Source organism: Hippoglossus hippoglossus, chromosome 22, assembly GCF_009819705.1.
Source record: "Hippoglossus hippoglossus isolate fHipHip1 chromosome 22, fHipHip1.pri, whole genome shotgun sequence".
In the NCBI taxonomy this organism is placed as follows: Eukaryota; Metazoa; Chordata; class Actinopteri; order Pleuronectiformes; family Pleuronectidae; genus Hippoglossus; species Hippoglossus hippoglossus.
This window is the reverse complement of record NC_047172.1, coordinates 18,654,160-18,668,085: the sequence shown is the minus strand read 5'-3', so window position 1 is coordinate 18,668,085 and position 13,926 is coordinate 18,654,160. Positions and strand designations below refer to the sequence as shown.

The following is a 13,926-nucleotide window of genomic DNA, read 5'->3' as shown; positions in this document are numbered from 1 at the left end:
CTCGCTGCTCATTTCATTCAACCCCAACACGTACCACACAAAACTCCATTTGTTAATTATCATACAAAGATATCATCCTTTCTGGACTATATATTCTGTGCTGCTGTCACATAGTGACACTCCGGTCAATTCCTTCTATACATTTACACATTGAAGAAAAAAAAAACAGAGTGCGCAGAAAGGCATCCTCCAGACAGTGTTTTCAGTTCCACATCATATATACAGTAAATAACCCTTTACATGTTGTATCAGAGTGCTTCAAATCAAATGTGCAGTCGAGACCTTCATGCCACAGCCAGGTGACCAGGAAATCTTTGTTTTAAAGTTCCCACATGCTGTTCAAACAAAATAACGTGTCTGTCGATTAAAATAGTGACGCCTGAAGCACATAAGGAACAGCATGGTTAGTTATCTGATATTATCAAGCTCTGCCAGTATCGACCCTGTGCCAAGCTGCTCTCTCTCTCTCTTCAGAGTTCAAGCCTGACTGATTCGGAGTCAGGTTTCATGTCGATGGTGACAGTGGAGCGTGAACCCCGGTCTCTGTTCAGCCGTCGGGCAATGTAAACAAAATGCAGCGAAGCGAGACAGTGTTGTTGATGTTTGGAGGTCGTCGTCGTGGTGAGGACGTCTGGCAGGTCAGTGAGCCTGTGAGACGATGGCCTGGCAGCGTGGGCAAAGGCAGTCCGCCGAATCGGCTGTGTAGCGGCGGCACCGCGGACAACGGGCAGCAGAGGTGGGCACCACAGCGATGCTATAGGGGCTGTCCTCGCGGATTACGCCACCTGACAGGACAGATACACACGTACTGAGCATGTTGGAATCACAGCATTCTCCCCATAGTGGTACAGACGTCAGACATTTAGATTTGTCAAAACAGGAGAAGCACAAGAGCCTGTATCACAAAGCAAGTTCTGCAAAGTTCGGTTGGTTCGCTGAGCCAAACACAAGTCATCCTGTAGAATAGCACTATTAGTCATCTTAATTTGAAAGAGGTCTTGTTTTGAACTCAGCTAACATCTCTCTCTCTTTGTACCGTCTCTCCAATCATGGCTGATTACAATTAGTGTCATTAGATAACCAGCTCGGCGTTGATGTTCCTCACCCTCCAGGTTGATGAGGAAGGTGCCGTGGCTCAGTAGTGCGTCTGGGGGCAGGTCGCGGGGCAGCTCACTGGTCAGGGTGACCTGCGCTGTCATCATCAGCTCGGCCAGCTGGGAGGAGGAGGAGGTCGGCTCCTCCTGGAGAGACTGGAAGTGAAGGAGGGTGAGAGATTGTATTGTATTTATCGGATGTGTGGGCATACATATGTATTTTCACCGATCTAATTATTATTTTATTTTTTTCATTGATGCATTTATTGGTCCCAAATACTCTGGACCTTATCCCTACACACCAGAGTAAACTCACCTCCATGAGTTCAAACAGCAGACCAGGCTCGATGGCCACAGTGAGGTCGTACTGAGCTGCATTTTTGCCAGGAATGGACGACAGGAACGAGTCTCTGATGGCACACGCTCCCTCCACTACCTCCTCCAGTCCCGGCCGCCGCCACACTGAACTGCTTTTTATCCAGCCGCTCCGGAATAATGTCTCCCCTTCTGCAATGGTCAAAACAAACAGTTTCTTTCTGTCAGGAAGCGGATGCGACACATCCACATGGACGGTACAGTCATGCACAGACGTAGGAGTAACTGCACAACACAAAGCATCAGGCACATACTGTCATGTCCGGGTGCGTGTAGGTACACTTCTTCAGCTAGATGTGGCAGGATGGGGGATATGGATCTGGTAACTCCGTCCAGAACTTCCTCTAAAACAGTCTGACACGATCTTCTGCCCAGCGAGTTCCCTGGGTCGCAGTACAACCTGATTTAAAAAGACAGTATGTCTGAGTATGGTGGTTTTTTCCTATCTTGATTCAAGAGCGTGGGCTTTCACTCGAAACCCTGCGCTCCCACACTTAAAAAAGCCTTGCTTGCTTTTGCACTCAGATATCATGCACTCCAGCTCCAGCTCTTCTCCTTGCTCTCCCGCTGCTTCTGTGCAAGTCTGCGAGGGCGGGACAGTTTAATTTGTCATCACTACTCCTGGCATTCTATTGGCTGAGGAATCCATGCACAAAAAGGAGAAATCCCTCAGCAGACATTTCACGCTTGAACAGAAGCAGCGTGAGGACAAGAGTTGAAGCTAGAGTTTAGGCAATCTGAGAGCACAATGAGTACAAGCAGAGCTATTTGAGTGCGTACACAGGGTTTTGCGTGAAAGCATTATAAGATTTGAACAGTCCTGCTCTCAAACTGAAAGACCACACTCGATAGGGAAAAAACCCATGAGGTTAAAAGATGCTTTAACATTTTAAAACTATTGGCAGAAAAAGCGTGTGTGGATGTCATGTTGTGGTCAGTTTTCACCTGTCTTTGATGATGCTGAAGTAAAAACTGGAGAGGTCTCTGGTGATGAACGCCTGGAGGACACGGATGACCCTGCCAGCGTCAAACTCACTGTAGGCGTCTGTAACCTGTGCACACAGACACACAAACCAGCTACCGTCAGTCATTGGGTCAAACTGTGGACACACAATAAAATGCTTCTATCCGCACCTTCATGCTGAATTCACGGAGCAGGTGCAGCATGTACTGGTCGATGAAGTGCATCTCTTTGGAGTCCACAGTCTGAGACAGCGGGTCGAAGCCGTGCAGGTTCCCAAGCAGGAACTTCAGAGTGTTTCTTAACTGGGAGAGAGATACAGAGGGACAGAGAGGGAATGAAGAAACAGAGAGAACCACTCGGGGAAAAGAACCCTACAATCTTCACTCCCTGTTGCTGTGGTACCTTGCTGATGCTCTCTCTGGCTGAGTTGAGGGCAGTGGGTCCGATCTGGACCTCAGAGAAGATGTTGGACTCCGCCACCCACCAACGCAACACATCTGCCCCGTAGGCCGGCAGGTCCTGAGGAAGACAAAAGAGAAACACGAGACTGGTCGAATCCATTTTGTTCAATGTTCTTCATCTCTCCCATCGTCATCTCACCTTCCCTCCATTAATGACCACATCAGGATCCACAACGTTGCCCAGAGACTTGGACATCTTCTCTCCCTTCTCATTGACAGCAAAGCCATGGACCACCAGAGACCTGCACACACACAAACACATCAGCGTCGCATATCAGCAAAATGATTTCACTTACGACGAATGCGTTTTAAAAAAGGTATTTGGTGCATTGTTTGTTTCTTGCCACAACTGTCACGTTAACATCAGGGAACAGCTCATTCAAAATTTGTTTGACTAGGTTAGATTTTATATTAAGAAAAAGCATATTCAGCTTTTTGCAAATAAACAAATCATAATAATGTTACTAAATTAATTTTAGTGACTGAACAGATACACAGAAGACTATTAGACTTTAATGAATGAAAATATAAAATGTAAGTGCGACAGAAGTAGCATTAAATTAACATTAGCTAATTAATACCTGCCAATACATAGGACCGTAATAACACCTAGTGCATAATATTTGAACATATGTAAAAGTTCAGATAATTGAATTTAGAATTTTTAGGAGCTCATGGAGACCCTGTTATACTTTGTAGGCAGATCATTGTCCACCAGAGTTCAACTCAATACAGCAGATTCAGACTGCTTATTAAAGAGTAAAAACTAAAATATCACATCGACATAAGTATTCAAAGCCTTTGCTATGACACCATCTCCACATGGATCACAGTACATATACACAGTCACAGGATGGGCCACTCACTTGTAAGGGGCCTTGTTGCTGACAGCTATACTGGTGAGCAGTGACGACTGAAACCAGCCTCCAATCTGGTCCTTTCCCTCCACGTACACATCTGCCCTGGAGTCTGACTCTGGAGGAGGAAGCAGAGACATAAGAGATTAATAATTAGTTCTGCACTTGATCTACACAAAACAATGGTGAAGCAAATGGTTAGCATTTGGGAAGAGTGTCTAGAAAAAAAGAGACGAGGCAATATTAGTGAGGAAATAACCAAAACAGCCTTTTTTTAAAACTCTGAATGGTTATAGGTTCCATACAGACAGCCATCTAACATAGAAGTGGTGCAGCCATGGCATCACAGGCTTTCAACCTCATCCACCGCCAAGCCCTTCACAGAGAAAACTAATAGCAAAGAAGAAGTGCAGAGTTTGGAACATCCCTAGAAACAGAAACAAACTCCTTCAATGTTCTCGCGAGCCAGTTGCTCTGTATAAAACCTGCATGCAAAGGAGAGACAGAGAGAGAGGAGGAGAGTGAACAGAGATTCATGCTGCATTCAGCACTTTTATAATTTCCCGTTCCCATGTCTGGTGTCCTCAGATATTCCTTAAATTACATTCAAATGCTTTTGGTTTTAATTTGATGAATTGCAGCAGGATGTCTGGTTTTAGTAACTGACCATGTAACTGACATCCTAACTAGCGCTGGTACTTTAGAACAGTCTTCCAACAATAATCACAACATATCCAAGAGCATCTGAAAGCAAAAAGAGGGAGCAGAAGCAGAGTGAGAAACAGCGGGAGTGAAAGCCGCAGTCGGCCTCAGTAGGTGGATGGTCAAACAACCTGTGACCAGAGGTTTGCGGAGCTGAGCGGGGAGCCAGCTGAGACGGGACTCAGGCTCCGCAGAGTCTCCCTCCAGCTCCTCTGGAAATGAAAACACAAGCAAAAATATGTCTGCTCTGCCAAATCTGCTGGTGTCATATTGTCTGATGTGTTCAAAACAAGGGGGATCATTTTCTACTGCTCGACAGATCTGCAACATCACGTCTATTTCACTGATCACTCAATGTTTGCAGTCGTATTAGTGTTGAAGAGAAAACACCAGCGCAGGGACCCTGCTGTGCTGAGACTGCACTTCCCTCTAATCCAGGTTTGTGGTCAGCAAACTACAGCTTCTGCTTACGATACACTTTGCACAGAACCTTAATTTAATGGTGGACTATGTAAAGTTGGATTAAGAAGCTTTCTCTACAATAACACTAATTAAATGAGGCTTGATTCAAGGAGTTTTGAAAGCCTGGAGTCATTAAAGTGAGCAGAGACTTAACTGCTGCGTCATTTAGAACCTCCCTGGTGAGGGTCAGGGGAGAGAAAGTGCAGAGGAGCAGCATGATCACATCAATACACAATCAGAGTAGTCACTTAATTGCAGAATATATAAATTGTTTTGATTCACACTTTCCTTAGTACGATGGAGTGTTAGGGCCATATTGAAGGACAAAGAAATGTAGATATTTTGAGAATAAGGTTGTAATATAACAAGAATAAAGCAGTCCTAATATTTTGGGATGAAAAATAAACAATTCTAGGAAATGTGCTGATGAACCAAAATATGAAATATTTGTTATTTGTGAAACCTGTACTAAAGTATAACTAAACAAGATGCTCCATATTCCTCATTTTAACACAGGCGATACACTGATCTTCCGATTTCCTCCTTCTAAAATGACACGTAGCCTAATATTATGAGTTTCGTCTTGTAATATTATGACTTTTTTATTGAAATCTCAGATTTATTTTCTCTTCAAGTAGCCATGATACTCTGATACTACTCTGATGATACTTTAGCGAATGGAATCAACCCTGATTAAATGGAGGAAAGTGCAACAAAAACACAAAGTAAAGAAAATCCGTTGTCCTGTGTGATCTGTGGAACAGGACAGACTGAAGAGATCCCACATGTACCTTCTAGTACAGCAGCCCATGATGCTCCGCTGTCAAACCAGATGTCCAACACGTCCTCTCCACGAACATAGTCACTCACTGGACCTGCTTTACTCTGAGACACAGACACACACAGACACACACACGTGAACTGTAGTTAGAAGCAACAGGATCCATTGTGACGTCCATCAGCATGGCCCCAACTAGCTAGCGTATTAGTGGCTAGGTTAACAGACACATTAGTTCACAGTCTAGCCCTCGGAATAGTCCCTAAATTATCACGGCTCTACAAACAAAGATTAGTGACGACACATAGATGAAATGGACTGTGCTACTTCTGAGTGTCAGGGCGTTGTTCCATGTTTTAAATGAACACCTTTAAGTTGGTTTTCCCCAGCTATTGGTGAAATGGGTTAATTAAGGGGTTTAAATAAATGAATTGTGTTCGGATAAACTTGTAATGACTATTATTGCTCTTTATGCATACATACAGGGGTTTAAATTTATTTTGACTGAAGTTCCTGATTATCACAAATGTCAATATCTTTAAATTCCACTAAATTAATGACCAATAGTTGAAGGGAAATAGTGTTCTGCTCTTGGCAGGTTGCAAAAGCCACTGGAATAGCATTCATCAGAAGACAGTGGGATTATACTTGGTCAGTGTCAGCAGATGGGTTACTGTCACTCATTCAAACCCACACCTCGCTCCACACACACACACACACACACACACACACACACACACACACACACACACACACACACACACACACACACACACACACACACACACACACACACACACACACACACACACCTTCTTGAGGACTTCGGGAGGCAGTAAAGTCTCAATAGGAAGCTCCCACCAGCAGTCACTTCCTTTTTCTTCGAAAAGCTTTGCTATGTGGGAAACTGTGTTTCTGCAGAGGCCAGAAACAGGAATTAGGTTCAGTGTACAACATGTGGATGTGTATGTGTGCGTGCGTGTGCGTGTGCGTGTGTGTGTGTGTGTGTGTGTGTGTCCGCGCAAACATGTTTGTTTTGAGGCTTGATCTTACGAAGCAAGGCCATTTTGGCCGGTCCTCACAGTGTGTGTGTGTGTTTGAGTGTAAAATAGATTTTATGTTTGTCTATAAAATATCTCTAAAAAGAGTGTGTGTTCATGTGTGTGTGTCCACCTGTTAGTCAGCACGTGTGTTGTGTGTTGTGTGTTGTGTGTGGGCTCACTTGTTCATGAGTGGCTCTCCGGTCTCTTTGTGGTAGAAGACGGGGATCGGGACGCCCCAGCTTCGCTGTCTGGAGATGCACCAGTACGTCCGTCTGTCCAGCATGGCCAGCAGGCTGCTCTTCGCCGACTCAGGCAAAACACGCACCTTCTGCAGCGCCTCCTGGAAACACACATGCATGCAAGTAGATGTGTTTTCTTTGGAAACAAACTAACTTTTTTTGTGTGTTTTCCTTTTTTAATAAGGCAAACCGGATCTTAATAAAAACTAGTTTTACCATGATGTGACTGAGCAGCTCACCTTAGCTTTGTCTTTGAGCGACGCTGTGTTGATGAACCACTGTTTACTGGGCCTGATGACCACAGGCTGCTTTGTCCTCCAGTCGTACGGGTAACTGTGGACACACTGCTCCTCTTTCACCAGAGCCCCGCACTCCTTCAGCATGGAAATCACTTCACACAGGGTAGGCAGGGGAATTACATAGAAGAGCATGGACGAGAAGAAACAGACAGACAATATAAAAAAAAAAAATTATAATAATAATACTTTAAGAGCTCACAGATCCACCTGCTCTCATGGAGAGTGTTATATCCTCTTTATGCTGTTACCTTTATCTGTGCCTTCAATCATCACCGACAGATTCTGTAGCTCAGGACCTGCTGCTTCAGTGAACTTGCCATCCTCATCCACCATACACTCCTGAGGGGGAAGCAAAACATACAGTCTTACAGGTGTAACTCTGTTTAACCAAGTCCTACCAAAATCTTCGCAACATAAAATAAACATAGATAAGTTATTTGACATTGATTAAACCAAATTTAAGAGAATCTTACACTTTGAGAAGCAAGAAATGTTGTTTTCTCAAAAAACTATTTATTGATTGACATCATTGATTTGAAATGGCTAACCTAACATATCTGTCTCTAGTTCACAATAAGGGTTTTAAAACAACAATAGTATAAATATTCCAAAGAGAAGATTTTCTTATTTCTGAAAGGTTGAGTTTTTAAAAACACAACGCACCACAGACAGTTTAAACTGTGAAGCCACACTGTAGTCGTCCATGCCGTGAGCTGGTGCTGTGTGGACCAATCCTGTTCCCTTCGCCATGGTCACATGATTGGCTGGCAACAGCGGCACTTCCTTGTCAGGAATTGTGGGATGTTTGCAGATTCCACCTTCAAGTTGGGGGCCTTAGAGGAGAAAGTCACAGGACATGTGCGTGGTTATATTTGTAACTGAAAGAACACAATAAACGCACTTAAGACTTTTGTGTGTCTCTTTGTGTAAATGTGATTTTTACCTGTGAAGGTGCCGACACTCTCCAGCTCTGTGCCCAGAAGAGCTGAGACGCTGGCTGTACGTTCAGAGGCCAACAGGAGAAGCTGAGAGTTGTCCGCCCTCTTCACCACCGAGTACCTGCAGACACAAAACAAGAAGAGGCTGCTGACTTATGACATGATTTTTTTTAACTAGGAACGTTGTTGTTCTGCTTTGCAGCTGCTATTAATCCTCAACACAAATGCAGTGTAGTAACAACCGTAGAAGTGAGAGGAAATGTTGAAACATCCTTTTCGGACACGAAAACAACCCAGAGTGGATGGAAATGTGGCACATTTGTAAAAAAAAAAACTATTTAGATTATTAAATGTTAAAATCTATTTCTCAAATATGAATGTTTTGAAGTTTTCTTGGTCCTCTATGATAATACAATTGGGTTTTGGACTAAACATTTAAGAGCTGTGTGAGTGTGATGAGTGAGTGCATGAATACAATCTTTTGGTGCAGGTACTTACTGAGCATTGGGCATGTAGCAAACAGCCTGATTTGCAGGAAGGGTCCAAGGCTGAGTGGTCCACACCAACACAGAGACATTCTCCAGACCTGCCGAGGCCACACATGCAGACACACACAATGAAGAACATTCTTCCACAGGTGAGAAACACAAATTTCAGAATTACCAATGTGAATGTGTTTCTATTACCTTCTTCTGCCATTTTAGGTGGTAGTGTGATCAGGGGAAATGTGGCATAAATGGCTCGGCTCACATGTTCAGGGTTGTATTCCAACTCTGCTTCTGCTAGGGCCGTCCTAAAGAGGCACAGAGACAGGAGTCAAGATAACAAGCAAAATCTTATATGTACAATTTGGTTCACACTACATAAACTAGGTATACATTGTATATCATATTGCTTTATTTTATATTTAAAATATTTTTCAATATCTATTCACATATTTATTAGTTTATTCATTATATTTATTTTATTATTATCTCCATTGGTGCTGTAGCATAGCAAACTTACCCACTGTAGGTAAATTAGGACTAAAGGATCATCTTAATATCTCATTATACAAGAAGTTATCAAGTATTGTCAAAGGAAAATTAAAATGTATTCAACATATCAACTCATTACCTTGATGAAGGAGACCAGAAGATTGGCTTGTAGTCCTGGTAGATGAATCCCTGCAGATAAACATAGTACGAAAAAAATATTGATCCAGGCAGAGAAATCCAATCCAATAATGATCATCTTCTACAGCCACTGACAGTTGGAGGTAAATTTCAATTATTTACTCACTATAGTAAGTAAATGAATAATACTGTCACTAATTTTGTTATTAGATATTGAGGATTAGATCCAAGCATAAACTCTGATGAATAGCATACGATTGGTCACCTTAGTGTGCATTTCCTGGAAGACTTTCAGCTGAGCAGCCTCATAGGCCCCATCATAAGTGTAGTAACACTGGTCCCAGTCAGCCATCACCCCCCAGCGCTGGAAAGCAGCCCTCTGACGAGCTATGGCTCCATCTGCAAACTCCCGTGCTAGCGGAGATAGAAACATAACTTTTGAGCAACTGCAAATCTAATATTGCTCATGTTCTGGGGACTATCGGCCATTTCTTACCTTTCTGTCTGATTTGTAGTGGTGTGAGGCCGCTGGTCCCCAGCTCCCCCAGAGCCTTCAGCTCGATGGGCAGCCCATGGCAGTCCCAGCCAGGGATGTAGTGGACCTGTCGGCCCCTCAGCATCTCAAAGCGATTACGGATGTCCTTTAGGATCTGTATCAAACAAGTTAACAATTACTTTGGCTGCTTGAGCCAATTGTAATTGTTTGTTGTACCATAACAGGAGGAAATAAATAAAATACAAAAAGTAAACACTACAAATAAAAGACCTTATTGAGTGCGTGTCCAACATGAGGGTCTCCATTGGCATACGGGGGTCCATCATGAAGGCAGAACTCCTTCTTGACCTTCCTCTCTCTCTGCCAGGAGTACAAATCTGCAAATCCACACTCCTGCAATACACAGAGAGAGAGAGAGAGTGTCATGTATAATGTGACAAAACAACATAATGTTATCAATAAAGTTAGGGTTTGTGTTGTGAAAAGTAAAGTAAACACACACATCACAGAGACATAGAGGCTCTGATAAGTGAGTGACAGGCAATATTTACATTCTGCATGATCCAGACTTATGTCTGTTTCTCTTCAAAGTAAGGAGGAAGTTGAAAATCATAACCTTTTGTCAAATGCGAATTAAGCCGAATTAAAGACTGAGCCCATAATAAATGTAGGAGATGTTAGTTTATGAGCTACAGTGTCTGTCAGCTGCCAACAGGCACTTTATAATAAACTTGTCCGTTTTTGAGCGGAGGTTCGTCAGCCTCATGCCTGGAAGTCGTACCTGCTGGATCTGCAGCTCCCGGTGCAGCAGCTTCTGTCCGGTCAGTTTCATTGGGAACTCGGTCCGGGGGAGAGCACCGTGTCCCGGTACAGACCCGAGCAGAGCCGTTCTCTGACGGCTGAGCGCTGCCTTCTCCGGAGCTGACACCATGACAGCGGCTGGAGCTGAAGGGGAGAGCCGGGTGGAGGAGGCCGACTGCCCGCTGTGACCTCCGTGTCCACCTCGCCAGCGCATGGCTCACTGCCGAAACCCGGCACAGCAGCATGGAGAGGCGAGGAAGCTCTGCGGCCGCGGAACTGGGGCAAAAGCACTAAAACAGTGAGAAATGTGAGGCTGCTTCCTTGTTGTGACCGGAGTGGGCTCACCTGGCGCTGAGTTCCGCTCTCCTCACTGCTGTGTTTCTTCCGGAAGAAATAAGAGAGCGGACAACTACGGAAACCCAGCGAGGTCATTACCAATCCAACCAGTACTTTGCAAATGACATCAACTATCAAGTGTGGATGATTCCTCGTAATTACCTCATCTAAATTAAAATTAAAATTAATATTTATAATAATAATAATAATAATAATAATAATAATAATAATAATAATAATAATAATAATAATAAGTATTATAATAATAATAATAGTAATTATAATCATAGTAATTATAATCATAATAATCACCATCATCATCATCATCATCATCATCATTTACATTGACAATCAATTTCGAAGAATTTGTTTTATTTTGGAAGGATGGATGGTTTGATTTCGCTGAAACCAAAATATAAAATATTTCTTTATTCTAAACATTAATCCTTTGACATTTTGTCATCAATGTAAATTTGATGGTAAAATATATTTTTGTTATTTTCTGAAGATGTTGAACCATACATGAATCAGATTTCTAAAGGTAGAAACAAAAAGGCTATTTAAACCCATTACATACATTTCTTTGATTGTCTTTGTGTAATGTAACTAATGTTGGTCTTCTGTTTTAGTTATTGTCTTTTATATAGTGTTTTTGTTACTATGTTTACTATGTAAACTATCTCTAACAAAGAACTGAGGGGGAAAAGTAATCCAACCATATGCATTTTAACCGTAATACGCAGGTGGTCACTGGGAGGCGCTGTTTATCTATGTTTTAGAGTAAGTACCAGCCATAGACTGTATATAAAGTACCAGCAATGTGCTTTTTCTGGAAGAATATTCACATCAAGAGTGATGACTGTATTTTCATGCTTAGGGGATATAGATACAGATGCTGAGATTCATACTGGCACATTAATATACGTCTAGACACATAAAAGTAGATGGGTTTATGCAGAAATGGTCATTCAGTTACTTTCCCTCATTATACGAATTATGGTGGACTGTCCAGTGCCCATTCAATTTAATTATCCACGTATCTCCGTCTTCATAAAAGGAAGGAAAAAAAACATCTTATTTAATTGCAGGTATTTTAATGTAAGTTACATGTCACCAAATAAATGTATATTTCAAGAAATATAGGCAAAATATATATTTATATTTCACTTAATTCAAATATATTAATCATTTACTGAACATAAATATAATTATTTTACTAAATACGCATATATTATATAGGATATATGTATATTTGATTAAATTCAGATATATTCGTATAAACATACTTTTTTATTCCTCCACATACAGTCTAAATATATTTATATTTGACTAAATACTAATATACATTTATGTTTCCCTCAATATAAATGTATTTATATGTAACTAAATGCTGACTATTCCCTGCAGCACCTGAAGGCAGCACGGTGCAGGCTGCAGCAGGTGGTTTAAGTGGCTGATGACGTCACGGTGGGTATAAAGCCCTCAGCAGCGTCTGTGGTGTCGTTCACTGACTGATCACAGGATTCTGCTGCTCCTACAGACAAACACACCACAGCTCCTTCTCCCGATCTAGCACCTCAGCCTCCACCCTGCAAACATGAAGACCATGTGTGTGACCCTCCTCGCAGTTCTGCTGCTGGCTCTGCTGCTCTCCTCACAGGTTCGTTTCTTCTTTCTCTCCCTTTTCCCATTTTAACGTTTTAAAGTGTACTTGTTGACTCGCTTTTGCTTTTTTGGGGACAAAACGTTCACATTGAGAACAATTGAGTTTGAGTTTGTTCTATTTAAGCTCTTGTCGCAGGTCTCAATCTGTGCTGAAATGTGAACTGGTGCCCTGATTGCGATCTTTAAACCGACTTAATTCTAACGTTAAATGGTGCAGCTATATTACATTTATATTTGGTAGATTATTACTTTGTTTTCATTTCTCTACACCGGTCAGTTTCTTTTATCACTTCATTTTAGCTGAAGGATACTAATTGTAAATATGTTTGCGCTTTTGTTTGTTTGGGGATAAAATGTTTGAGAACACTTGAACCCTTCTTTTAAAGCCTCTGCCACAGGTGGCCGTCACTTGCAAATGGAGGATGACTCAGCAGTAGATTAATTTAAACTGTTACAATACAGACTCGTAGTGTGTTTTGAATTTGTTATATTTGCTTAATTATTTATCAATCTATTACTTTTGTCTCCTGATTCTCTTTTCACTATCCCCTGTGCTACTGTAACAACATTTCCCTTGTAGTGGGGGCAGTAATCTATGGATCTGAAATATAATGTAGATTCACTTGCCTGTGACAGTGAAGTGTCCCCTAATATGACATATTTTTAATTCAAGAATCATGAGTTGTAAATTTAAGGTTAGATCAATCAAATCAGTTTATTTTTAAACTTATTTAAAGATTGTTTAAAATAGTCCAGGTGACTTTAGCCTTCCTTGAGACTCGGTCATGTAGGCTGCATGACGGGCTTCTCAGCTCCTCACTATACCTGATGTACATGTGTTGTAGTTATAAATGTAACCAATTCTTTTAATGCACCCCTTACAATGTGGGTAAAGCCACTGCAGTAAATTGGTTGTTCCTGTAAAATTTAAAATGTTGCCGTGTGTTTCCAGGTGGTTCTAGCCCAGAACACCACCCTCAACACGACTACCACTGAGGCCAACAACACTGTGAGTTCCCTTGTGACAGTGAACTCCACGTTCGGAGACAAGAACGCCGCAGAGAGGACCGGAGGCCTGGTGCTGCTGCTGCTGCCCGTGGCCCTGGGAGCCACTCTGCTCCACGGTTGGTCACAGTGACCGAACTGATTTATTATCTGCACTGACTGAGGGCCAAATGTTATTGAAGTATTTATAAAAAAAATTAAAAAAATTCCCTCACACATGGGTCTTGGATTTCACCCAAAGAGTGCAGCAACCAGGCACATGCCCTGCCCCTGTTCTCAGCTGGGCCCCTTCATGG

At 42.2% G+C, this 13,926-nt stretch overlaps 1 protein-coding gene across 1 annotated transcript; it reads right to left on the bottom strand.

The window, feature by feature from the left end:
* Window positions 1-388: 388 nt before the first annotated feature.
* On the bottom strand, window positions 389-11,016 carry iars2 (isoleucyl-tRNA synthetase 2, mitochondrial). Its single transcript, XM_034575612.1, is given in 26 exon segments — window positions 389-785; window positions 1,106-1,250; window positions 1,411-1,601; window positions 1,724-1,869; window positions 2,415-2,521; window positions 2,604-2,735; window positions 2,836-2,952; window positions 3,034-3,136; window positions 3,761-3,869; window positions 4,585-4,665; window positions 5,707-5,800; window positions 6,506-6,608; window positions 6,916-7,076; window positions 7,215-7,366; window positions 7,523-7,613; window positions 7,938-8,107; window positions 8,218-8,333; window positions 8,711-8,798; window positions 8,899-9,005; window positions 9,329-9,378; window positions 9,593-9,741; window positions 9,824-9,977; window positions 10,094-10,216; window positions 10,605-10,678; window positions 10,681-10,701; window positions 10,704-11,016. Coding segments are annotated over 26 exon segments (3,096 nt in total). The 5' UTR covers window positions 10,870-11,016; the 3' UTR covers window positions 389-639.
* Window positions 11,017-13,926: the final 2,910 nt, after the last annotated feature.